Below are 26,883 nucleotides of genomic sequence, written 5' to 3'. Positions count from 1 at the left end.
AGGTTGCGTTTGCTCACCACGTTCTGGCTGTTTCTAGCACCCGTTACTGCTTTTTGGTCTCTCCCTGGTGCTCCTGCTCTGGGACCCTCTCCTGGGGCTGGACAGGACCCCCGTGTCAGTGCTGGTGGGTGGCAGGGTGGCTGCTGGGCCTCCAGGGGCTGGCAGAGCTCTGCCACCTCAGGCAGGGGTGGCCAGGCTGTGGCACCCATCGGGAGGCGCGGGCAGCAGAGCGGGGCCAGCGTGTCCCCTACGGCTGGGCACTGCCGGGCGCGGGGGGCTCCGGGGGCACCCCAGGGGACTGAGTTGCGCCCAGGTCCGCAGGGCACGGCCAGGCCCGCCGGGCTCTCCCCTGGCTTCGCCCTCGCCGCGTCCCCCTCACAGGGGCCACGTCTACCCCGGCCCAGCGTGGCCCCCACGTCCCGCTGAGGTGGCCGGGCCAGAGACACCCACGCGGGACCGGCCCGATGGGGAGGCCTCGTCCTCCACATCCCAGTCGGTGTCCTCGGCCCCGTGAGGGACCCCACGGCCCGGCCCGGTGTCCCCACGCTGGGGAGGGACCCCACGGCCCGGCCCCGGCCCGGCCCCGGCCCCTCCCGTGATGGCACCTCGCGCCCCCGCCCCACTGTCCCCGCGCATGCGCAGCAGGAGGCGGCGCCGGCGCTTCCCCCCCCCGCGCAGGCGCCCTGCGCAGACAAGATGGCGGCGCCCGTGGACCTGGAGCTGAAGAAGGTACGAGCCCCGCCGCGCCGGGCAGCGTGCCGCCCGCTCCGTGTCCCGGGTGGTGCCTGCCCGGTCCCCTCCTCCCCTGCAGCCCGGGGCCGGCTCGGTCCCCGCCGCCCGGCCTCCGCGGCGCGGGGCTGGCGGGCCGCGGCCTGTGCGGGCCGCCCCTCATGGCGCTGCTCTCCCCCCGCCCCAGGCCTTCACGGAGCTGCAGGCCAAGGTGATAGACACGCAGCAGAAGGTGAAGCTGGCCGACCTCCAGATCGAGCAGCTCAGCAAGACGAAGAAGCACGCCCACCTCACCGACACGGAGGTCATGATGCTGGTGGACGAGACCCGCATGTACGAGGGTGTGGGGAGGATGTGAGTACCTGCCCGGGCTGTGGCGGATGGCGGGGGCTGCCTTGCTGTGCTGGCTCCCTGCTTGGGTGGACCTGGCTTCTGCAGCACACGCTGGGGCTGCACCTCGAGTACCGTGTTCAGTTTTGGGCCCCTTGCTTCAAGAAAGACATTGAGGTGCTGGAGCAAGTCCAGAGGAGGGCGACCAAGCTGGGGAAGGGTCTGGAGGGTATGTCCTATGAGGAGCAGCTGAGGGAACTGGGGGTGTTCAGCCTGGAGAAAAGGAGGTTCAGGGGAGACCTTATCGCTCTCTACAACTACCTGAAAGGAGGGTGTAGTGAGGTGGGGGTCGGCCTCTTCTCCCAGGCAACTAATGACAGGACTAGAGGACACAGCCTTAAGCTGCACCAGGGGAAGATCAGGTTAGACATTAGGAAAAATTTCTTCATAGAAAGGGTTATTAGGCATTGTAACGGGCTGCCCAGGGAGGTGGTGGAGTCACCATCCCTGGAGGTGTTTAAGAAAAGACTGGATGTGGCACTTAGTGCCATAGTCTAGTTGACACAGTGGTGTTAGGTCAAAGGTTGGACTCGATGATCCCAGAGGTCTCTTCCAACCTGATTGATTCTGTGGGATGGGGTAGTGATTGCAGCCCTCTGCACAGGGAGACCCCTCCAGCCTTCACGTGTAAGAGGTCTCTAGTCTGCTGCCCTGGGCAGGAGGCTCTTCCCTTTACAAAGAACACACCAGCTTTCTCTCAGCGTGTTTATTGGTTTCATTTTTCTCATTGTCTTTCATTTTTAATTCCAGCAGTGTGCCTGGGAATGCAACGAGACTTACTGGGTTTTATCTCTTGGGGTTAGCTACCACCTGCCTTGAAGAAGGACTGTTATAAACGTTCTTGACTCTGTGTGGTTTTGCTTCCTGGCTCTGCTCCTGCTGTGATGGTCTTGTCTGGCACCTCTGGGAAGTTTGTAATCTAGACTCGCAGAGCAGCGTTCTAATGCCAAACAGTAGCTGTGAGAAGGCTCTCACAAATCTGTCCAGCTTCAGGCATTTCCAACGTAGTTTAGTCAGACCCCTTGAAAAACCCCTGTGCACAGTTCACGTGCTCAGGGCTTTGCTTGTACAAACGTTGTACAGAAATGCCCTTTGCCGTGTCGTGCCAGGGAATGGATCTAACGGGTGTTGCCTGAATTTTTTAAATCCTTAGAAGTGAGCATAAAGCTCACATGGGTGGTCTCTGTACTCATAAAGATGTGCTTCTGTGTGTTGGGTGGCTGTCAAAAGAAACACCTTAAATGAGAAGTAACCTAATGTTTGACTTCAGCAGCCTCTGACAGGAGACCACATGAAGTGGTTTCAAATCTGTAACACGTGCTTACTTCATGAGTATCACACTCGGTTTCTGTGTTTCTGATTTGAGAGCGCTGTGATTTTTCTGTTGTGTCTCTTGTGAGTTGGGTAACAGCGATGACTCTGCTCAGCTCGGGATGTGGTTTTGCGAAACGCTGAACCTGCTCTGATTGCTGCCAAAAGGGGTGATCGTATCGGCCTCTTCCCTGGTGAGCCAGGTCAGACTGCGAGTGCCCTGATCCATCAGACCACGCAATCTCCAGGTCGAGTTGCAGGGAGGTGGCAGGACTGGGAAGCCAGCACTGGTGTGGAGTTTGCCTTTTGCTGCGTGTTTTCAGATGAAGTTGTACCCAGGCTAATGGAGGTGTTCGGCGTGACAGAGTCCCCTTCTTGGCTTCCAGTTCATAAACTTTTCCATGTAGGTGAATTAAGTGTTGAGTTTGTGTGGGGATGCTCGTGACTGGTGCCTTAAAAAGGGGTAGATTTTGGTCCCTTGCAAGAGGCGACTGATTTCACCCGGGCAGGCTGTAGGCGTAGCAAACGCCCGTGTTTGGAGTAGTCATGAGGCGACTCACAAGGGGTTTTTCTGTTTGGCTTTGTCACAGAGCAGACAGGCGAAGAGTAGAAGATAATTCTGGAGTCAACAATTTTTAAAGACTTTTTTTAAAATCCAAAAGTACAGAATATTTCTCCTACATGGAGAAGTCCCTCGAGATACCTTAACAATGTGGGTGTATTCGCCTTTACCATGAAGTAATCCTGCTTGTGAATCAGATGTGGGTAGGAGAAGGTGTTTGGGCACTGGCTGAAATGCATTGGCCTGCTTTCTGCTGCTGCCTCCCACCTCGGAGTAAGAGGCACTTACCCTTTGTGTTCTAAACCATCTACGCTTTCTCTGTGGGCAGCAGCTGTGGGAGCGACAGTCTTCTTTTGCTTGCCTTTCTGTGACCAGACAGGGTGGCTTAGGCATGGCAGGCAGCTCTCGCTCCTCAGGGGTGGCAGAGGCGCCATCAGGAAAATATTTGCATTATGATAATATTTAAAAGCTGAACTCTTCATGGGCTTTGTTGTTCCGGTCGCTATGCAAATATAGATTAAGAGAGAGCTCTTCTTCCGAATACTACTCATTCACTCTTTTTTTTTTTCTTTCTTTCTTTTTTTCTTCCTGCCTTAGCTGAGAGCTCTGCCTGTTGTGGCCGTGGGGTTGAAGGCTGCCTTGCTAATTGGCAGTAATGCTCTGGTATGATCTGTGAGAACACACACCAAGGACATGAGGCTCTTCCTGGAGCCCACTCCAACCCCTAGCAGAGAATTTATTGCTGAAATGTGGGCTTTTAGCAAAGCAGGCTAAAGCAGCCCTTGAGCAGGAGTTAAAATCTGAGGGCATTCTGGCATCTTGTGTTCCACTGAAGACCAAAGGAGGTGGTTTTATGGTTCTTCTGGACATACAAGCCATGTTCTGTGAAGTGGAATTGCAGATTTTTTAGTTTGATGGCTTCGTTGGCTTGCACAGATGTGGGAGTTGAGCCACCAAAAGGATATTTATGATGTCTCAATTTCTTTTGCATAGTCTAGCATGGAAATGTTAGAGCTCTAGTGGGTTTCAGTTATCCAGAAAGGGTGGAGGTCTGGACATGGCACTTAGTGCCATGGTCTAGTTGACATGGTGGTGTCAGGGCAATGGTTGGACTCGATGATCCCAGAGGGCTCTTCCAACCTGATTGATTCTGTGATTCTGTGATTCTGTGATCAGTCTTAAATCTGATTATCGGTGCTCTTCTGACAGCCTGCTTGAATAGCTAAATTATTTGAAATAAGTTTTGTCCTGTTCCTGTGCTCAACTTTTTTTTTTTGTTTTCTTTTTTTCTCCTGTAACCCATTGAAGTTGCTGCTTGGGATCTGGCTTCTGATAGAGTTGCTCTGTTTTTTTCTCCAGCTTTGGTGGTTTGGGGTGTATGCAGGGCACTAGTACGTACACTTCCGTAGGATGAGATACTCCAGGTCTTCGTGGAATTTGGAGGCTTGAGGAACTGTGGTGATGTGCTGCATCCGGGGAGGAAGTGTGCCTAGTTCTGTCCTCACTTCTGCACTACTTGGAAAGCATTGTGCGGTTTTTGTTCTCTGAACCCCTATCTTGAGCCTCCTTCCTTTCCGAGAGGCTTTCCTGGTGCTGCTGGCACATGTGAAAGGCCATTTGTCGTTCCTCAGCTTGCTCTTTTTTTTTATTTATTTTTTTAAAAAAATATTGTAGTGTGTACACCATGCGGAGGCCTTACTGGCCTTACTGGCCTCCACATGTGGGGCTCAGTTTACTTGGGCTATAGCTATTTTTGGTTTGACACAAGATATGTCAGTGCCACATAGTAGGAGATGATGAGTTACTGGGTACTGTACATATCCGTGAGGCCGGGATATCATCTGAGCGCTGGCATCTTGCCAAATACATTTCAGTTCTGTTACTTCATACTCTTTTGAAAGGCCTGTTACGTAGCCTGAGACAACTACCACTGTGCTGGACTTCTGCTTAAGCTATTTGGGAACTGATATCATCATATTGCTTTGAGAACTATGCTGAAAGTTTAAGCTTCAGAATTCTGTCTGAATATTTCAGACCTTTCCCTTTACATTCTTTTAACCCGTAACCTGGACAAGATCCTTATTTACAGAAGAAAAATGTCTGGCACTTGTGCTAGGCACAGCGAGGAGAGCACTGCAGGTCTTCGTGCCATGCCAAAATAGTCAGTCAGTTTTGGTTTGATATTGCTTTATCATCAGTTTACTCCTACAACAAATGGGAGAACACTTAAATAAAATATAAGAAAGTAAAAATCAAGCAAATACTGTAGCACAACTTTATGTTCAAGGGTTTCTGCCAGTATAGTATATTATTACAGCTGTCCCTATAAAATGACTTTGTGTGAGTGTAGTGTGTTATGGGGACAGCTGTAATAATATGGGTTTGGGTTTGGTTTTTTTTTAAGAGCAGTTCGGATTTTTGGTGGCTGAACCATACACAAGTGAAACCTGAGAGAGGTTTAAATGTTCTTGATCGCCCCTGGGATTTCAATGTATTCTTGCTTTTACTGTGATTCTTGGTTTTGTTTGAAATGAGACCTGGTAACTCGTAAGCTCTTTCCTGAACCCCTGAAGACAGCAGTCACTGCTGCACATCGCTTGGCACAGCTGCAGTAGCTGCTTTTTTACTTTTTGTGTGGGTACAAGACTGGTGTTGGATTCCACCGGCACAGATCACTGCAGAACGTGGGAGCTGCACTGTGCTTCCCGCTCACATTGCAGAGAAACTCACGAAGAACTGAAGGACACGCAAGGCTGAATCGTTATGGTTCGGTTACTAACTATAGGCTGGCCTGTGAAATCCGAGTGGCTTCTCCACGGCCCAGCTCCTTGGGTAAGGCTTCGTGCAGAGCTCAGCGCTGGAGCCCAGCTGCTGAGCAGCTGACAGGTGCTGCAGTGCTTCACTGAATCCAGAGACAAGCGTGTTGCTCTCAGCCTCTGCTCAATATGTAGCTTATAAACTTGAAGCTCCTCTGTCCAGCTATTGAGAAAGGGAAGATTTTTTTTTTTTCCACTTAAGTCTGGTGTGTACAGTAAGTACAATCAGGCACTGAACTGCAAAGAAAACAAAATTTGTGTCCAGCTGCTTGTTACTTGGCCACCGTTAATGCTGTATGTTGAACAAGACAGGGTTGTTGGGAGACCGTGCGTGAGGAATCAAAGGCTGCGTGGCTTGACACGTGTGCATAAGCCATAAGATTTTCCGTCACCCAGTTGGTTTTTATTTCAAGTTTTTCTCATTTCTGAACGACTCACTTTCATTGCAGCCTGAACAATGTTCTTCACAGTGTTACGTGTGAGCGGGCCTATAAAAGTTGGCAAGATCTTTCTGGAGAGCTGTCACAGAAAGCAAAAATCAAAACGATGCGCGCAGGGGTGATGCAGTGGTAGACTGTGCAGGTGCCTGACTTGAGCAGCAAAGCGAGGGGCAGCAGCTGGTTGTCATCCTCTTCCTGGCTGATCGGGAGAGGGAGAGGAGCGCAGCTGGTCAGTGGGCTTCGTGGTTAGCTGCTGACTATAGTGGGATACTGGGAGTCTGGACTCCTGGGTTCTGTTCCAGAGCAGAAAGGGAGCCTGTTCTCCTGGGCACAGGCTCCTTGTCCAACTTGACATCTTCTGATTTCTCACACGCCCTCCCCACCGCCCTTCCCCCACTTAGTTCTTGAGCTTATTCCTGCTGCCCTGGGCAGCGTATCTGTAATCTCCTGGATATCTTGGTCCAGTTATAGCTCTCCTGCCCTGCTGCTCTACACATAATTTCTCCATGCAATACTGAAACTTCAGAGAAGAGGAGATTTCCATGGCTTGCATGCAAGATGTATGTCTGCCCAGTTCTAGGAGACGGCTGCATTTCTTTAAAAAATCAGCTGTAGACAGAGAACTGGTTTAGAGTGGATGCATCGGATAAGTCAGTGTTTGTCAAATGTATGAGCAGCAGAAAAAAGGGTCTTACAATAAAAATAATCGCTAATTAAAAAAACCAAGTGTTTTACTTAGCCCTACTTGAAATAAACCTGTCGGGTTTTAGTCACCCCTGCCTACTCCCCGGGCACTGTAATCGAAGATTAGTGATACAGCTTTTACTGATGCTTGTCTCCCTTCCCTGAAGGCATTTAACTCTTTAGGAACATTGTTCTGTTGGCACTAGGAGTCTGGCATCCAAACAGATCTGTTGCACTCGTCTTTTCTTTATCCCTGACTTTTTCCCTGCTTGTTGTCTAGACAACACAGATGAAGGAGCTACCTGAGTAAATGTAAAGGAGATGAAATCTAAACTGAGAAGATAAGGGCCAGAACAGAGACAAACTACTCGTGCAGACTGCCGTGATCCAGTTTGATGTGCTGTGATCCAGAGGCGATGCGCTGTCGTATAAATGCCAGAGCCTTCAAGAAGTCTTGCACTTGCAGGGCAGCAGTTTGGGGGTCAGACTGTTGTGGGGAGCAAGGGCTGTGGGAAGGCAGCTTTGTTTTGTCCCTATGTCCAGAAAGAGGAAATCTGGGGTTTCTTGCAAATGTAACCCATCTTTTGCTTAAGTGGATACAGGCCAGATGAGTATTAAATGTTTTGGGGAGCTCGAACTGCTCCTGCTGTTGTGGCTTGCTGTGCCAAATGACCTTGCAAAAAAAATATGGAACATGACTGTCTTATTTCTGAAGTTCTCCATGCACTTAAAATGTCACTCTGATATTCTGAAACAGCAAGGAACTTCCATTTATTTTAATATTTAGTGGATTTAAAGTGCTTTATTTTGAGTCTTTCTTTACAGAAAGGGTCATTAGCCATTGGAAGGGGCTGCCCAGGGAGGTGGTGGAGTCACCATCTCTGGAGGGGTTTAAGAAAAGCCTGGACATGGCACTTAGTGCCCTAGTCTAGTTGACAGGGTGGTGTCAGGGCAACGGTTGGACTCGATGATCCCTGAGGTCTCTTCCAACCTCATTGATTCTGTGATTCTGTGATTCTTTCCACCCCTTTCCTAAAGGAAATGTTGAAATCAAGGGTTAGAGTTCCTGGGGAAATACTGAGTGCTCGAGCACTTCTTTCAGAATATAGAGCTGCTTCTCTGGTTTAGTGCGGGCACTTAAATTTGGCTTTCCTGCAGCAGAAGAGAGTGGCCAAATCACTGGACCAGAGAAGCACTGGGAGAATCCCTGTCGTGTCCCTGTCTTGCTTGGGGATGCCCTCCCAGGGGTGGTGCCAGCAGGGCAGGGTGTGACCAGGTACCCAGCACTCAGGGCCCACAGCTGTCGGGTGGAGATGCCCAGAGTCAGTCTCCGGTCTGATACGTGTATGTCAACATCATATATAAATTTTAAGTGGAACAGCCTTAAAGCAAATGAGAAATCTAGGTCTGAGCACCCTCTGACCCAGCTGCCTGTTCAAAGCCTGAAAGCAGGAGGGTTTAATTCATGACCCCTACGTTAAAACACTGAAGTAAAATGTGGGGAAACCAGTCCTGTGGGATGAGATCGCCGTTGTGCTCAAGTTTACTACTGAGATGCAAGAGCCAAAGTGCTGAACTCAGGAATGCCACAACTGCTGTCTTGAATTTTTATTTTTGTTTTCTCCAAAACTATTTGCTGAATTAACAGAATGTTTCAGCCAGTGTAAAAAAAAAAAATCAGGCTTTCTGAGAACAAACAATTTTCCAAAACATCCAGCCATTTCGGTCCACAAGTGCTGATTCTAAAAAGTTTGTTCTTACTGATTAGGAAACAGCAGTGGGATTGTTTTAGTGATAGCTAATTTAACTCTAGCATCCAGAAATATCCATGTATCAGTGTTATGCTTGAATTCTTTTGACTCGGTTATCTTTACCTCCCCTTCTGGGATGTTGGCCGTGTTGGTTGCTCTGATGCTTTATTGCAGCAGGGTTTGCGATGGGCACAAGCCAAGGCTGTGCTGTTCAACACCCCCAAGCCGATGGCTGGGTCTTCCTTCTCACTTCACATCGCAAAGGTTTCTTCCTGAGCAAGGCACAAAGCTGCTTTTTTTGTTGTTGTTTTTCTTGCAACTGTGGATGGATTTGCTTTTCAAAACAGATGTATCCTGATTTTGGTAGTTTTCCTGTGTGGGTTCTTAGTGAAGGGCTGCTGCTGAGAAGGGTAAACGTAAGTTTGCCTGTCAGAGTATAGCAGTTTCTCCGTGTCGCTTCATTTACTACTGCAAAGTTCACCTTTCTTGGTGTTAACCAATAGAAAAAAAACTTTTTAAAATAGAAATTTCTTTAGGATCAGTTGATCAGGCTGTTCACACCAACGTTTGCTTGTCTGTGTTTTCCTAGACGTGTGTTCATTAGATGCTGTGTTTGTTTTTTTTTTTTTAATGTTCTTCCTCAGGAATTTGTGGGGAATTCTTAAAAATACAGGAGACTTCAGAAATGGATCTTGACTTCCCGTTATCAGAAAAAATCCTTCTGTTTTCTGCTCCTTGCAACTTTCAAATATGGTACAGCCTGGACTGCAGAAAATCTGTTTGCAGTGCACCTGCTAGCAGGCGTGCTGCAGGCGTTTGGGTTGCCTTTGCTTAAACAAGCTACAGGTCATCATTGCTACGTACTAAAAAATTACATTAAAGCAAAATTAGAAGAGAAAACCACTAAACCAGGAATATAGTGAGGAAAAACTACTCATCAAGATTTCACCTCCATGAACTGCAGTCATGTTTGCACTGTTTTCCCCGCGTGGTTTGAATCTCAAGTGTTATTAATTCCTGTATGATAGAGGAGGCATTTGCTTGCTTTTCTTTTTTTTTTAAATCCGTTTATGTTGATTGAGCCTTCAAAAAGAATTGATGGTGTTCTTTAAAAGCAGACCACTGTACTATTTTATTATTTGGGGTTGTGCTATATTTAATAAACACTTAGAGGTATATTCCTGCTTTCTTTTTTTAAAGAACCAAGCATGAACAATGGTATAAATCTACCGTCTAGTTAAGTGTCTGGCAATGCAGAAACTGCTGTTTGCAAGCTGTGTTACTATCTTGGCTGGAGGTAACGTAATATGCTGTAGCTATTGACAGATCCCCCCGCCTCCCCCCCAAAAAGTGAAAATTCAATGTAAACGTGGCCTGAAGTGCAGAACAAACCCCATTGCCCCTCAGCGGGGCGGGATGGACGTGTCGGGCCAGTCCGTGGAGAGGTTTGAGGAAGCCAACAGCATGGAACTTCTTGTTCTCTTCCTTTAGCTCCTTCAAGTAAACAGGTTTATGGCTTACAAATGTTTATCTGGGTAAAAGTTACCCTTGTTGTGGCCTACGTAAGACTTGGTTTGGACTGTTTCCAGTGCTGCTAATCCTGGTCTCTGCGTGCTCCGGTGCGGTCAGGCTGAGCTTGCACAGGTTCTGCTGCCCACCAGAGATGCTGCCAGTGTGCTTCAACCCATGTCTCCTTCCCAAACAGCTCCTGGTGCGTAGCCACCTCTCTGAGTGCAGTAGTAAAATGACACGTGAACTATAAACTGCTGCTCCTGGAATGTATTCGTATATAATCCTCCCAATATAAGCTGCAGGATTTGTTTTGCTTGAAGGTATGTGCTGCTCTGGCGGGGGGGAGAGGGGAATAGTTAGGTTTAGCTATATTGAGAGTGACCCAATGAGACGACTGACCACTAAAATAAAAGCAAACGTAGAAGAAGCTTCAACTCATCTGTTCCAACTCCATCTGTTTCTGAACAAGCTCTAGTTAAGGCTTATGATTTGTTGAATGGGAAATTCAAAATCAGACTGAAAAATGTGAAACCCTTAGACGTGAAGGGTGGCAGCGCAAACTATAATTAGTCAAGATTTTACTTTTTTTTTAATATTGCTTCCTTGTGTTGTTTGGAACTGGGTAATTCATCTAGGGTGACTAAAACTGGAATTTGCTGGGGTATAAGCAGTGCCTGTTCTGAGCTGCGTAGGGAATCATTTATAGAAGCCTAAGCAGACCCCAGGAGAGTGGAAGGGGACTACTGAGTGCTTGCACAGCCGGCTCCTGGTCAATCAAGCTGGATTGCTTGGGATCAGCTCGTGGGAAGCCTCTCTTCGTTGGCTTTGAACAGTACTTAAAATGCAGTAATCCCCCACTGAGTACGCTCAAAGCTTGGGCAGCAGTGCAAGTTCAGAATTAAAAAGCATCTTTAAATAGATAAGGGCGTGACTGGGCTTAGCCCAACTTTTCTCATGGAGCAGTCTAATGAGAACGCTTGGGTTTCAAGGAGCAGGATATTCCATGTAAAGGACTGTGCACAGCATGTTAGTTTTTTTAGAAATACAATAAACATGTTAAAATAATATTATGGCTTTGTAGAAAGTTGTTAGTTTTCTTTTCAGTATCTTAACTTAAGCTTTTGTAGAGAGTTTCCAAATGCGATGGGAACTGTACGGCTGAAGTTGTAACGACCCTTTGGGTGAGCTGGGAGCCAGGCTGAAGGGACTTTTAGATCTGTCATTCGTCACTATTCTCCAAAACAGCACTGGAGTGTTCCTGCCTGTAAAACTGTCTCTCTCTGGAACTAGAGGGATGTGTATCCCGCACTTCAAGAAAGATGTTGAGGTGTTGGAGCGAGTCCAGAGGAGGGCGACCAAGCTGGGGAAGGGTCTGGAGGGTCTGACCTACGAGGAACGGCTGAGGGAGCTGGGGGTGTTCAGCCTGGAGAAGAGGAGGCTCAGAGGTGACCTTAGTGCAGTCTACAACTACCTGAAGGGAGGGTGTAGTGAAGTGGGAGTCGGCCTCTTCTCCCAGGCAACCAGTGATAGGACAAGAGGACACAGCCTTAAGCTTCACCGGGGGAGGTTCAGGTTGGACATTAGGAAGCATTTCTTCTCAGCAAGGGTCATTAGCCATTGGAAGGGGCTGCCCAGGGAGGTGGTGGAGTCACCATCTCTGGAGGAGTTTAAGAAAAGTCTGGACCTTAGAAAAGGCTTCCCCTGGTACCCTGCGCAGGTTCTTGCAGTGATCTGTGTGGACCCAAGTGGGAAGAGTTGCTTTGCGGACCGGCAGGAGGGAGCCCCGTGCCCTGCTGCGTGGCTCCTTCCCTCCTGGTTTTAGTACTGTAGTGTGAACAGCCTCTTGCAGCAGCAAGCTGTGCGAGAGGAACACCTGAACCGTGTCCCTAACCAGAACGGGGCGAGGAGAGAGCACTCGCGTCTGGGACTGATGCCTGCCCCTGAAGGCTTCAGACGTAAAGGTTGGCGTTGGTTGTTGCAGTTGCAAGTAATTGAAAACAGGGGTTCTTAATGGAAAACCTGACCTGTGAGCATCGCTGGTACTCCACCTTTAATAACTTTAATGACTTGTATGTCATAATGAAGAGCGACGTGTGTTGAACAAACATCTCCATAACCTCATTCATTAAGAGACGAATATTTCAGAATGTAATATTATGTCTAAAAGTCAAGTAAACAGTGCATTTTGGGGCAAAGTGACTGAGTTATGGAATTACTTACACTGTGCGAGCGTCACTTTGTGGGTGTGTACGTGTGACACAAAGGAGCAGACAGATGATGAAGCTGACGGCGTTGCTGACCAGCATGACTGGAGCCTGAAGACCATTTTGACCAGGGCGTAAGGGAGTGCTGTATAAACACCGAACACATGGGCACCACATCGAGAAGTTTATAATTGGGAAGGGGTAAGAGATCCCTTCAGAAGGGAACAAGTAATGAGTCTCAGAGAGAGTATAAACGACTTTCTCTGCCGTAGGGAAACAAAAATCCCAATGTGGAGGTAGCAGAGGGAGGAAAATAGAAACAAGTGGGAATATTTAGAGTGAGCTTTCTCTTTCAGTTCCCTTGTGCTCTATTTTTGTTCCTTGTATTGCACTTGAGAACCAGCAGTCACTGGGAGGCCGGAGCACGTAGGTGCAGCCAATTCGCTCCACTGTGATAGAGCTGCTTTTGTTGGCAGCCCAGGTTTGGCCAAACATTGCTGTCCGTGAGGACCTCACTTCTCCGTAGCTTTCCTTTCTAATTTTCTTTCTTTTCTTTTGAGTTTTTACCTTTATTTATGGACGTCGGAAAAATTGCTGAGTATCCAGAGTAGGGCAAATCTTGCTCTGTTTTTACTAGCCATTCCCTTTGAAATGGATGGCCAGCTGAGATGTGGTGAACTTGTCCGTTCTGACCCAGATGTTTCTGGTGTTATTTACCAGCAGTGAAAGAGTTCCTGTGTGAAGAGGTGATTGTTACTAAGCTTTGTAATCGCTGCTGTGGTGCTGAGCGTTCTCCTGAATCAGTTTCATGTTCGATAGTGTAGGTGTTGTGTGACACATCTATTAGTGTGTGCTGTGACGCTTCACTGAGAGAAGGCGGACACGAGTGAACTCAGTTATCTGGAAGAGGATTTGCTTTGCTGCTTGTCTTCTGTGGACTGTCAAAAAGCCATCCCAGTTCAACGTGCAAACCCTCGGAGCTTGGAACCTCTTATGGTGGACGCCAGCAGAGCGGCCTGTGGAGGCAGCTCTTCGGTGCTGGTCTGCGCCGAGGGGTCGGTGTTGGTTGTCGTCTGCCAAGCTCAGCGTCACGGAGCAGAGAGCGGCTCCCCAGCTCTGTGACGTGGTGGCTCTAATGCGGGGCCAGTTCTCAGCTGGTGGCGTAGCTCCAGGCAGGGAATGGAGTTCATGTGTTTGAAAGGCTTGTTCGCAAACTCGCTCAGGGCAGAACTAAGTCCTCAGAACCTCCCGTAGTTCTTTCATGAGCTTAAAAATTCATAAATAAAATAACCACATTTAACTAAAACCAGGCAGCAGAATGACACTGCCCTATTTCTCCAGCTTGGTGAGGGCCGGGGGGGAAAATCATCCAGTTGGTGTTTTACTTTGGGTAATTGGAAGAATGAAATCCAGATTAAATTTAAACTCGGGTTTATTACAAGTGCCCTGCAGCACCTCTTACCTAATGAGCAGAACAAGCTTTGCTTTTTCTGAGCGCTGCCATAAACCACATTATTTCCTTAGTAAAAACTTTGGCCAAGGTCTCTGTAATGTGTGTATCCCAAGGCAGAAGCTAAAACACTGATGAGTTTTTTGAGTCCTTATGTTGTGAAGTGAAGCCACAGATCTAAGTAGTTAACTGTGGATGTGGATTTATAGCTTCAGCTTTCAAAAAACTGGCCTTTGACAGCGTACACGGCGGCACCTGCGTGCTCGATGGTCTTGTGGCAGGGAATTAAAATGGGTGGCTTGAAGCTGGTACTGGTGAAGATCTTTCTGAAAGGTGCTGCTGGCCAAGTCAGGGACATTTGATCTGCTTCTGAGCCAGCGTGTGAACGGACACAGGTTCCAGCCCACTATTTCATGGCAAATAAAATTGGGGTGGTTGTATTTGAGCCCAGCTACCCACACAAGTCTCCTCGTTGCTAACTTCGGCCGTCCAATTTTAAGTTGCTGTCGCATGTCTGCCAGAGCATTGCAGGAGGGTGGGAGGGAGGATATTTTCCCCGATGACTGCTGTTGACATTTGCAGAATAGAAGTGAAGTCAGACGCTTGTTTGTTCAAAGGTTTTAGTGCCCGTAGCGGTTCTCGGCCAGCCGGGATCGCTCAGCGCCTGTAGCCCAGCGGGGACCTTCCCAGCTGCAGCATGGGGAGAACTGATCAAGCTCTGTTGGTGTTTGATTTTGTTTCTTAGACCAAAGGCATCAGTGAAACCAAAATGATTGATCTTGCTATACAGTTTGGGGAAGCAGATGAGAAGGTGTCCTGTTCCTCTGTGCTGCCCCCACAAAAAAAAGGAAATAATTAAGGAAACGTTCATGTGCACACAGAGGCTCAGGGAAGCTGTGACGCGGGAAAGGGCTGGTGGCTTTGTTTGCTGAGGGCATCTTGTAGCTTTGATTTTCCACTAGTGGCAGCTACTGCAGAAGCAAGGCAAAATTTTAGTCTTCACCCCAAAATCTACAGGGGGTGTGTGTGTGAATGCTGTTTCTTTCTTCTGGTATTGCAGGCTCAAGGTGAGAGCGTCAGATTGACGTGATTGCTGGTGGTCCTGAAAAGTAGCTCCTCTCTGGCTGGGTCCAGGCTCTGCACCGAACAGCGATGTGAATCACTTCTCTCTCCTAGAAGGGTGGTCACGGACTCGATTTTCACAACATTGAGCAAAACCTGCGTTTTATTTCAGCAGGCCGGTGTGTGCTGCTGGGCCCTGGAAACATGACCACTGTGTGAGAGTGGATTGTGGGGGCAGCTAATGGAGAGGGGGGGATTGAGGGGAAAAGGAGAGTGTGAGTGAGCTGTGTTGTAAAGAACAGGAGCAGACAGAGACCAAAGGTGACACCGGTAATAGGTGTGAGCTGAGACTGGGAGGAAATGAGGAGAGATTTGAGAAAATTGCAACGTAGAAGATGTAGCGGAAGTTACTGTAGAAAAGAGGAGGTGAAGCGGCACAGGGGAGAGAAGTGGGAGAGGGAGGAGGAAGCGATTGCTAAGTGCACTAATAGCAGCACTGAAGAGAGTTTTAATTGGAATCCTGTTATGATTAACCGCAGTTCTGCTCCCGTGCGTTTCAGGAATGCGCGTGGCAGGTAGTTTTCCTCTTGGCCGTCGTGTTGCTTTCCAGCCAAGCAGCAGACCCGCATTTGTGTTTACCAGGCCCTGAGCAAACATGTTAATAATGTCATTTGTCATGGGACTGATCTCGGATTTTTCTGTAGCAGACGGGGAATGCGCTCTGATTCTGCCCTGTCTAAAGCTGCTCATTTTAACTGTTCAAGCATGAGCTCTTGTCACCTGGCAGGAAGACATTGACCCTAGTTGGTGCTGGAGAGAGACCTTGACCTCGTTGGTATGACCCGTGGAGGCTCCTTCTAAATCCCCTGGGGGACTTTCTAAGTAGGGAAGGGGTGAATCTGTGGCTTGTACATTCTTTATGTCTGGAAGGATGAAAAACAACCATGGAGGGTTCCTAAAATTCATTTGAACTTAGTTGTCCTTTACCTCTTTGTGGGATGCCAGTGTCACGTGCTGGAGAGCTGCTTTGGATGCTGGTGCTCCTTCAGAGGCTCTTCTGAGCAAATCAGGCAGCTTTATGCATGCTGGTGAGCAGGATTGCTGTGACTGAGACATTATGGATGCTTCTTTCAAACCCCTTTGGCAATTAAAAAACAGAACAAGTGGAAACCAGTGACTGCAATTTCAATTAAAAACGACCACTTCCCACCCCACAGAAAAACCCTCTGAATGTAGAAAGCGTGGGAATTCGGAGGGCAGGGAGGGGGTGAGTTAAAGCCAAGCCCTGAGCGGTGGGAGCTGTGAAAGCTCAAGTAAAGGCAGGTGTACCATGGCTCTGTGTTTCTGGTGGAAGCACCTGGCTCTGTCATCACATCACAGAAGGGTTTGAGTTGGAAGGGACCCTCATAGACCATGCAGTCAGCCCCCTCTGCCACGGACAGGGACATCTTCCACTAGATGAGGTTGCTCAAAGCTCCATCCAACCTGACCTTGGACACTTCCAAGGGTGGAGCATCCACAGCTCCTCTGGGTGCCTGTCCCAGTGTCTCACCACCTCATCCTTATGTCCAATCTAACCCTGCCCCCTTTCAGTTTAAAACCATTGCTCCTTGTCTTGTCACTACAGGCCCCGGTAAAAAAGTCTCTCTCTGTCTTTCTTATATATTTCTAGAAGGTCTCCCCGGAGCCTTCTCTTCTCCAGGCTGAACAACCCCAACTCTCTCAGCCTTTCTCTGTCGAAAGCTTCATTTTTATTGTGCAGGTTTGTTTAGCTTGTGAGCGCTAAACCGGCGATGAATGGCTTTTACCTGTTGAAAGAGGCTTCCTTGACTATATGCCATCGACTGGTTTAGATCCCTTTGAAGGGAGTGTGATGACAGACCCCCCTTGCTAGCTGTGTGCAAGAACTGCTTTCAAATCATTCAAGGACACCGAATGATAGAGGGAGATCTGTGTGCATAATTTTCTTCCTCCCAAATGACGGGTAACATTCGTGGGCAAGGCTCTGAGGCCAGCCCAGTGCTTTGTGTGAGCTGGCACAATTTCTTCTACCTCTGTCCAGAGCGCATGGATCGAGGATCAATACCTTGCAGAGGTCACTGTAGTTTAGCTTGGTGTGCAGTTAGGTGTACAACAGATGTAAAATATATCCAACAGTTGTCTGTCTCTTGTTTTTCACTTGTAGGTTTATTCTTCAGTCTAAAGGAGTGATTCATAATCAGCTTTTAGAAAAACAGCGAATAGCTGAAGAGAAAATTAAGGAATTGGAGGTAAGTTTTTTGGCAGGTAATGATGATGAAAGTAGAACACCGAAGGTCAAGAGATGCTGTTTGCTACATCCCTCGCTTTTATCTGATTCTTTTCATTCTGAAGGATTGTAACTAGGTGAAATGTAGAGCCTGTTACAAGTAACCTATGAGTAATTCGTGCCACTTAGTTTCTTTGCTAGATCTACAACGCCAGTAAGGATTGATTGTGTCCTGATAGGAAAACTGGGGTGAGGGATTCAAATGAGGTTAGTAGGAGCAAGGTTGAAAACCAGCAAAAGGATGTTGATGTGGTTATTTGCAGCAGATAGGTGATGTGAAACTTCACCAGTGCTGTGGATATTAAAAGTTTACACTGGCTCAGGACAATTGCACAAATTCATGGAAGAGAAATCCATTGAGAATTACCAAATATGTAGAAATGGCATCCTGCGCAGGAAGTCCCTGAGCTAAAAATGTCTGGAGGCTGGGAAAGTATGAGGAGGAGGCACCATACACGCCTGCCCTGTCCTTACACTCTGCCCTAGGCATCTCCTTGTGGCTGCTGGTGAAGACCGGATCTAGGGGGAGATGAAACTTTGTTTTGACGCTGTGGTCGGAGCACTTCTGTGTTCTTACGTTAATCTGGTTGGAGTGTTCGAGGCAGAGAAGAATATCTAGGAAATACAAAGTAGTGTCTGCGCAAGTTCCAGCGCTCAAACTCGTTATCTAGTGAATCTTGACTATCTTCTAGTGCTGCATGTGCAATTTGCAGTTCTTTGGAGATGTTCAAAATGTACTTTTCCAAGGCCGTTAGTGTCTTTTTTTTCTTAATGCCCCTAAATTATAATTAATACAAACCCCTGTTCCTTGTTTTTGGGGAATGACAGAGAAAGCAAAGACTGAATTGTGTCAAGCTGCTTGTCTCACCTGTTCATGTTTTTGAGAAAGTTGAGTGTGGAGACCAGCTAAGTAGGGATCAGCAGGAATAGGAAGTCAGGGCTCAAACCTACTCAGACCTGTGCAGTTCTGTCTCTGTTGTCTCCTACTTACCCTAAAGCAGAAGTAGAGTTTGTATTTTTTTTAATTCCTTCTTAAAACTCAGCTTGCCTGGGGAGCTGTAGGGCAAGCACATCACCGTTGTGTTGCCTGGAGTGTTTTCTGTGCCAGATGCTGAGGGGGTTTTGTGTTTCTGGCCACGAGAACTTTTTCTGCACTGGGAAAACAAGTATTCCATGGATAGGCTGTGTATTGAAGGTGGTGTTAATGCAGACAAGGCATAGTCATTTTTATGGTTATGTGATAAAAGTGATTGTATCCTGGCTACTCTGGAGCCATCCCAGATGCCAGTGACTTTGTGCAAAGACAGCCCTGCCACTGGGGCTGGAGAGCTTCACAGCAGCGTATCTGGATTTGGATGTGATTGGAGGGTGGTTGACAGCCTGTGTTTACAAACTGCCCGTCGGGTCCCTTACTGCCAGGGCCACGGGCTGTGGTCAGCTTCTTGGCTACTGTGCCCTTCAGCTGTGCACCTCCATTTCTTCCTGTTCCTGGTAATGATCTGACCTCCCGAACTTTCCGATTGCTGAGTTCAGCAGAATGGATGGAATTCCCCCCACATTACAGCCTCTGCCATTCTCACACAAAGCCTCAGAGCCGGCTGCTTCGCAAATGTGTTTTTCTGCTTTGTAGCTCCCTGTTGCTCGAGTCTCTGGTTATGGCCACTGAACTGAAGTTCCCAGCAATAGCGACTATCTCAAACGGTGGTGGGAGTGGAAAGGTGGTGGCCACGTGGGTTGGTTTTTCTTTTTAACCATGGATAGTAGGGCTCAGATTGCCAAAACTTTCAACAGTTTGTTTTAAGTGAACATTAAAGTCCAGCCTTTTACTCTGCTTCCAGCTGGCTGGCAGTTTTGTGAAAAGGATTTTCCTTTGGCTTGGGATTCCCCATGGAAGAGGACAAGCTCTTAGAATGATAACTGCTGGAAACTGAGGTTTCAGGGGACATACCTGAGTCCAAGTCAGAGAGTGCTTATCACAGGAGTAGGGGATTTTGCTGTCCTGAAAACAAGTTGTGACAGAAGCAGGAAAGAATGTGAAACTTTGTGACCTTGTGCTTCCACTGCTTCACTGTAAAATAAATATTAAACCAAGATAGGTTAAAACTTCTCTCCATCTGCTATTAAAGCTGGAAGGATTTTAAAGCTTAGGTTTATATTTTTCATTGTTAACTACCTTATTACTTACTGACATTTCTCACTTTGCATAGTTGAATCAAGCTGGTCACAGTAATCCTCCAGTACCCATACGGTGTGGCTGGTGTGGTTACTCATGTAGTGTGAGCTTGAGACAACTATGCCTTGCTGTTACGACGCTATTGCCAAGGTATTGTGAAACGTGTATTTTTGATACAAGCCTGAATTTGAGAAACTCTCTCACCGCTGGCTTGGTGCTGTCTGCAGAGGAGCACAGCGCAGAGGGCTGGGTGCACTGCAGAGCTCTTCTGTAAATCCATCCAGCTGCGTAGCGAGGAGAGCTCCTGAGTGCTGACTGTTCTTGGAAATGTGGGCTTTAACCTGCTCCAGAGATGTGTTTCTGGACGTTCGCAGCTGTCAGAGTGAACTTTGAGAACAGGAGTTTTATGTCTGGTTTGAAAGCTGCTTTTCTCCCTCCTCTGATAGTCTCCACTGCAATGCATGATTGCAGTTACTCCCTTTCCCTCGCTCCCCTCTCCTGGCTTCCTCCACTGTTGAAGCAGCACATTGCCTTTTTCAAGGCAGCATCACAGAATTGATGTGATACTGCTGGTTTGGTCCTTCCTGCTGCTCATTGCATGGCAAAGCAGCGAGGAGAACCAGACGTGTCTTTGTACAGGGCTGTGAAAGTAAGGCTTGGCTGGAGTACGCATTGGTTGTACTTAGTGAGAGGAACTGTGTTCTGAAAACCCCAAAGGGGTGTGGATGTGTACGAAGGGGCAGATGCGTAGCCTGTCAGTTACTCTGCAGAAAAAGCAAGGTAGCTTTACCCTTCTTATTAAAGCTAAGGTATGAACGTGAATGTAAATATGTACATATGTACATTGCCATCCAGAGGGACCTTGAGCCATCCAGAGGCACCTGGACAGGCTGGAGAGCTGGGCCTGTGCAAACCGCATGAAGTTCAACAAGGCCAAGTGCAAGGTCCTGCACGTGGGTCGGGGCAATCCCAAGCACAAACACAGGCTGGGCAGAGAATGGATTGAGAGCAGCCCTGAGGAGAAGGACTTGGGGGTGATGGGTGACGAGAAGCTCACCATGAGCCGGCAACGTGCACTTGCAGCCCAGAAAGCCACCCGTGTCCTGGGCTGCATCCCCAGCAGCGTGGCCAGCAGGGCGAGGGAGGGGATTCTGCCCCTCTGCTCCGCTCTCGGGAGACCCCCCCTGCAGTGCTGCGTCCAGCTCTGGGGCCCCAACAGAAGGAGGACATGGAGCTGTTGGAGTAAGTCCAGAGGAGGCCACGGAGATGCTCCGAGGGCTGGAGCCCCTCTGCTCTGGAGACAGGCTGAGAGAGCTGGGGCTGTTCAGCCTGGAGAAGAGAAGGCTCCGGGGAGACCTTCTAGCACCTTCCAGCACCTGAAGGGACTACAGGAAAGCTGGAGAGGGGCTTTTGACAAGGACATGGAGTGATAGGTTGAGGGGGAACGGTTTTAAACTGCAAGAGGGGAGATTGAGATGAGGTATTAGAAAGAAATTTTTACCTGTGAGGGTGGTGAGACCCTGTCCCAGGTTGCCCAGAGAAGCTGTGGCTGCCCCCTCCCTGGCAGTGTCCAAGGCCAGGTTGGATGGGGCTTGGAGCAGCCTGGTCTGGTGGAAGGTGTCCCTGCCCATGGCAGGGGGTTGGAACTAGATCGTCTTTAAGGTCCCTTCCAACCCAAACCAGTCTGTGATGATTCTGTGTAACATTCTCTACTTCACAACTTTATAATCCTTTGGAATCCCAGTAGACTGCCCAGGCTGCTGGCAAAATACCCGTGCCTGCTTAAAGCCTGTGCCAGGGAGGCTTACAAAAATCTGCCTCAATCTTGCAGGGACGGATGGCAGAGGCTCACTCAGCCTGGCACGGGAAGCGTCCTGCTTAGCAGCAGCGATTGGATTTTTCCAGTCCTGATACTATCAAATTCTTGTTGTGTTTCACAGTGCGAGGGGTATGCGTTAAATCTATTTTGAAAGCATTCTAAAGGGATGAGCACAGACTCTTTTTAGCTCAGCAATGTTTGTGCAGTATTCGGAGAAAAACCAAGTAATGTTTTTCTTCCCTTGTTTTTAAGGAAACATGATATGTGAGGGGTGGAACAATGCTTTGTTTCAGGAAATGTTATCCGTTTCCATTGTGGGGCTCGATGGATTCTGTTTTTAAATGTGGCATTTTAAAAAGAACAAACTCTGTGATGTTATAAGGACGTGGAAAATTGATTCTTCGTTAGGGGTGGAGAAAGTGATTATCGCTGTGTGTTTTCTCTGATACTATCTGATAGTCCCCTTCTCTCCTGCTATATTCAGCCTGTTTAGTTGTCAGGCGTTGTCAGACTAAATTGCTAAAAATAACAAATAAGGGGGAGGCTCTGCCGGGCGGCTCTGTCTGCTGTGTGCCACTGAATTTAGCTCCTTTGTGAAAAGGGCAAAAGCAACCTGCAGCTTTCTGGTTGAATTGGATTTTGGTTTTAAACTCTGACCCCAGCGTTGTTGTGTGCTTGTTTCCCAGGCAGTTCTTTCACACGTGTATGGGAGACCAAAAGTTTACTGCTGCGGAGATAAAGGGTTGGTTGTTTTCTCCTCTCTCTGCCTGGAGTAGGGAATACAATCAGGTATAGCTTTCCTAAGTGCTGGATTTCTAATTCAGAAATTCTTCAGGTGATCCCTAAAATGCCGTGTCCACTCGCCCTATCCCACACAGAAGACTTCTTTGCTCTCGTTTGTGGTGGAGAAGCGAACGCTTTGCTCACAAACACCGCTGTGCTCCACGTTTAAAGGCTTTGATGGCCTTGCAGGGCTCCTTCCTGGTGAAGTTAAGAAGTGGCTGCATTGCAATGCCTCATGGTGACCAGACGTCAGAGGTAACAGCAGGCTGCTGCCCTGGTGCTGCCTGGGTGCAAACCTGCTGCGGCTTCCGTTTCTCTAATCTTCTTTCTCTAAGAGCTTTCAAATAGCTTTGCAGCAGCTCTGAGGTGTAATGGTGGTGCCCCCCTTCTCCATGAGTCGACCAGGGCGTCTCTGATGGTTGCCACAACAGGGTTTTCGTACCCTGTGGGCACAAAGATTGAAGCAGGCAAGGTGTGGCTGGGGAGAAGGGCCGGGCCTGGGAGTTCCCATTCTCCGAGCAGGTATGGCTTGGATGGACCTGCTCGGCGTGGCTGCGCGCCTCTGATGTCCTCCGGCAGCAGCTCTCTTGACAGCCCGCTGGTTTTTACACCGAAACCCTCAGCGTGGAGGCCAATTCTGAGGGTGGCTTTAACGATGTGAAAACAGGTCCCTTGAGATTTGTGGTGGGCTTGGCAGACCACGAAGCGCCCACCAGAAGGTAGTGATTGTTAGGCCGTTCCCAAGCAAGACCAATTTCTTGCTGGGATTTACAGCACAGAAGCTCTCATTCCATGGTTGGCTCGGGCCAGGCCGGTGCCCAGGAATGTGTGGTGGGCTTTTTAAATAAACAGGGGGGAAGTAAGGAATGCTTCTCTTTGCTTTGGAGAGGGGAAGCCTCCAGAATAGCCCTCTGTGCTTTAGCCTGGAGCAGATTCTCCTTCGGCTGAGCGTGCTGTTCTCTCATTCCGTCGCTGGCATACGCGCACGTACCGAGGACATGATTTTAAACACATGTTGTCACAGAAGCTGCCCCTTGTTTCTAGCGTGTGTGTAGACAAGGCCAGTCCCTGGCTCGGTTTCAGCCCTGTTGGCTTTGTGGCCCGGTCTGCTCTAAGGCAGGCTGGCATGCTTCTGTCACCGTTGTTCGGACAGGAGCCAAGCCAGAACCATACGTGCAGCCTGGGGGCTCAGATGCAAAAGTGGTTTGCAAACATGTACAAAACTCCTCTGGCACAGGTCGTTTGCAAGTTTGGGGCGTTGCTAGGGAGTAGATTGATTTTTATTTTCTTAATTGGCTTGTCCTGGAAGGTGGTGTGTTGTGTGGTTGGTTTTTGGGGGATTTTTTTTTTTTTTTTTTTTTTGCTATTTGTTTCCCCTTCCCCACCCCAACTTTACAATATCTGATGTTTGGGAATTCAGAGTGGTGATATCTCCTGCTCTTGCCCCTGAGTCACACCTTAGCGTTTCATTAACTCTCCCTGGCCATCTACAAGTCAGGAGTCCAGATGTTCTCTGCAGTCAAGAGAAAGAAAATAAATGCTTCCAGAGGGTCACTGTTCCTAGAGGTCATCTTCTCCCCCTGCTTGCTGTAGAGGGAGGCTGGACACCCGGTGTGGGGACAGGTGGAGTATGGAAGTGAACTCCACCTGTAGGGTTAAGAAGTGGCTTGAGAAGTGGGCCAGCGTGAACCGCATGAAGTTCAACAAGGCCAAGTGCAAGGTCCTGCACGTGGGTCGGGGCAATCCCAAGCACAAACACAGACTGGGCAGAGAATGGGTTGAGAGCAGCCCTGAGGAGAAGGACTTGGGGTGATGGGTGACAAGAAGCTCACCATGAGCCGGCAATGTGTGCTCACAGCCCAGAAAGCCAACGGTGTCCTGGGCTGCATCCCCAGCAGCGTGGCCAGCAGGGCGAGGGAGGGGATTCTGCCCCTCTGCTCCGCTCTCGTGAGACCCCCCTGCAGTGCTGCGTCCAGCGCTGGGGCCCCCAACAGAAGAAGGACACAGAGCTGTTGGAACTAGTCCAGAGGAGGCCACGGAGATGCTCCGAGGGCTGGAGCCCCTCTGCTCTGGAGACAGGCTGAGAGAGCTGGGGCTGTTCAGCCTGGAGAAGAGAAGGCTCTGGGGAGACCTTCTAGCACCTTCCAGTGCCTGAAGGGGCTACAGGAAAGCTGGAGAGGGGCTTTTTACAAGGGCATGGAGTGACAGGACGAGGGGGAACGGTTTTAAACTGAAAGAGGGGAGATTGAGATGAGATATTGGGAAGAAATTCTTTGCTGTGAGGGTGGTGAGACCCTGGCCCAGGTTGCCCAGAGAAGCTGTGGCTGCCCCCTCCCTGGCAGTGTTCAAGGCCAGGTTGGATGGGGCTTGGAGCGGCCTGGTCTAGTGGAGGGTGTCCCTGCCCATGGCAGGGGGGTTGGAACTGGATGATCTTTAAGGTCCCTTCCGTGATTCTACGATTAACATCTGGGTTTGCATGGACCTTTTAGGAGGAAGCTGTGCAAGCTCCCCTAATTCTGGAGATAGGTGTGAAAGTGAGATGTAGAGCATCATCAGGCGCCCTGTGAGGACCATTCCAGGCAATAGCCTTCATCTTACGTGGCTTCGGGTGTCTGAGGGGGCTGCAGGTGTCTGGGCAGGTCCTGGGTGTGGACTTTTGGACTTGGTGACATTTCTGGGAAATGTGTTTCATCTTCACTCTGCTGGCTTCTGTCATCCAGGCCTGAGGCTGTGCCTTCACTGAGGGCTTGCTCCTGCTTTTCAGGCTGCAAAGCCGGAGGCTTAGCTGCTTTTTGAGGACATGGGTGGTCCAGCTGCCTGCCTAAGCTTGCTGTCAGCTGGGGAGCACCCAGAGGCACTCCCGTAGGAGAGCAGAGCCCAGCCTGCATGGGCAGAGCTGTCAGCCCCGTCTGCCCTCCACAGAGGTGCTTGTTTTGAAGAAGGGAGTAGCCAAAGCTCATTTTTTTCCCCTATAGGTCTGGCTGTCTTACAGGGAGGAGAATCTGTGTTCTCATTCCTGATTTTTGACATGAAAATACTCTGAGCCATGAGACAAATAGTCTTTAAAATAATAAAATGGTGAGAAGGTTGAGAGTGTAATGGACACAGAGCTAACACTGTCAGGACAAAATCATTCCTTATGGAGAAGCCCTCTGGATGTTGGACTGGGGCCACACAAATTTAAGGTAAATACTGGAGGAACTGGGGCATAGCTAGTGCGATTCGAATTCTTTCTGTGCCCTAAGCTGGCTCTGCTGCTGGTGACATGAATAACAGGCCTTATTCCTGGCTTTCAAGGCTGTGGTGAATCACGGGCTTCGCTGATTTCTTTGTGTTCAAAGCCTCGCGGTGTGTCATTGTCATTGTCAAAAGTGAGGATAGCAAAAGGATTGTATTCTTACAGCTTCACTTAACGTTTGTTAATAATATTGTGTCCAGTTCTGGGCCCCTCAGTTCAAGAAGGACAGGGAACTGCTAGAGAGAGTCCAGCGCAGAGCCACAAAGATGATTAAGGGGGTGGAACATCTCCCTTCTGAGGAGAGGCTGAGGGAGCTGGGTCTCTTTAGCTTAGAGAAGAGGAGACCGAGGGGTGACCTTATTAATGTTTATAAATATGTAAAGGGCAAGTGTCATGAGGATGGAGCCAGGCTCTTCTCAGTGACATCCCTTGACAGGACAAGGGGCAACGGGTGCAAGCTGGAACACAGGAGGTTCCACATAAATATGAGGAAAAACTTTACAGTGAGGGTGACCGAACACGGGCACAGGCTGCCCAGAGAGGGTGTGGAGTCTCCTTCTCTGGAGACATTCAAAACCCGCCTGGACGCGTTCCTGTGTGACATGGTCTAGGTAATCCTGCTCCGGCAGGGGGATTGGACTAGATGATCTTTCGAGGTCCCTTCCAATCCCTAACATTTTGTGTGATTCTGTGTTTTATGCTGTTTCTCTTTTATCCGAACCACATCATCTCTCCTCCCAGATAAATGGAAGTTGATGGTGTGCAGTTAGCACCTCGCGGCTTTAAAAGGGAGCAACTGCTCTTCAGTGGTCACAAGAACAGAGGGTTTTTTTTTTTTTGTTTTTAAATCCTGGTTCTGATTCCTACGGTAGATTTGGGAGATAAAGATCAAATAAGAATATGTTCTGCTTTGAGAGTTGCGCAAGAAGCTTATCCTGTGTTAAATAGCGCACAAGTCACTGGTTGCAAAACATGACGTTGTGATCTCAGAGGCACAGGAAGGAGAAATCATCCCATTCAAGAGGGGATTCACAGCTCTCCAAAAGGGTCTTCCGCTGGTTTAGCCTTGGGATGGCTTATAAAAACTTGAACATCTCGCCGCGTTTCTGTGAAGAGGGGTTGTGGGCGATGCTGCTTTTGGTGGAGTGACGTGTCTGTGTAACATCACGTGTGCATTGGCAAGGCTGGATCTTCCACCTGGAGCGATCGTTCACCGCAACAAGTTTTCAAACTCCCAGATTTTTGCAAGCAACTGCTTAATTAGCAATTCTTTGTTAGTCTTCCCTGCACTGCAGACTGCAAAGTAAGCACACAAACTAGCTGAGAGGGCAAAGGCTTCATGAAGGGAGAACTGGAATTTGATGAGTCTTTATTTTCACTGTTCCCACCTTTATTTTTAGGTGGATAATTGTAGATTTTAAAAGCAGGAGAGTAATTAACGTGAGTGTTGATTGCTTCCTTTTAAATCCTTTAGAAGCTAGTTATAGGGATGCTTTCAAAATAAACGTATCCCAGAACTCTTAGGAATTTTTTTGGGGTGGGGGGAGGGTTTTGTTGTGATTTAAAAGAAAAAAAATTCTAATGGAAAAAGCTTTTCAAGCAAACTTTGCCAGTCTGCTCACATTCCTCTGTAATTCAGGGGAAAGTGAAA

At 48.6% G+C, this 26,883-nt stretch overlaps 1 protein-coding gene across 2 annotated transcripts in view; it reads left to right on the top strand.

Moving 5' to 3' along the window:
• The first annotated feature begins 653 nt into the window (after window positions 1–653).
• The window catches only part of PFDN1 (prefoldin subunit 1), a 37,136-nt gene continuing 10,906 nt past the window's right edge, over window positions 654–26,883 (top strand). The window contains exons 1-3 of one of the 2 annotated variants that reach the window (XM_068417246.1): window positions 654–729; window positions 917–1,062; window positions 17,097–17,181. In XM_068417246.1, the coding sequence (XP_068273347.1) occupies window positions 697–729; window positions 917–1,062; window positions 17,097–17,181 (264 nt within the window). In that variant the 5' untranslated portion in view covers window positions 654–696. Of the gene's footprint in view, window positions 730–916; window positions 1,084–17,096; window positions 17,182–26,883 lie in introns of both variants that reach the window. The other variant, XM_068417245.1, reaches the window with a different exon arrangement.

The sequence above is a fragment of the Nyctibius grandis genome, chromosome 22 (assembly GCF_013368605.1).
Source record: "Nyctibius grandis isolate bNycGra1 chromosome 22, bNycGra1.pri, whole genome shotgun sequence".
In the NCBI taxonomy this organism is placed as follows: domain Eukaryota; kingdom Metazoa; phylum Chordata; class Aves; order Nyctibiiformes; family Nyctibiidae; genus Nyctibius; species Nyctibius grandis.
This window is presented reverse-complemented; position numbering and strand designations above follow the sequence as displayed.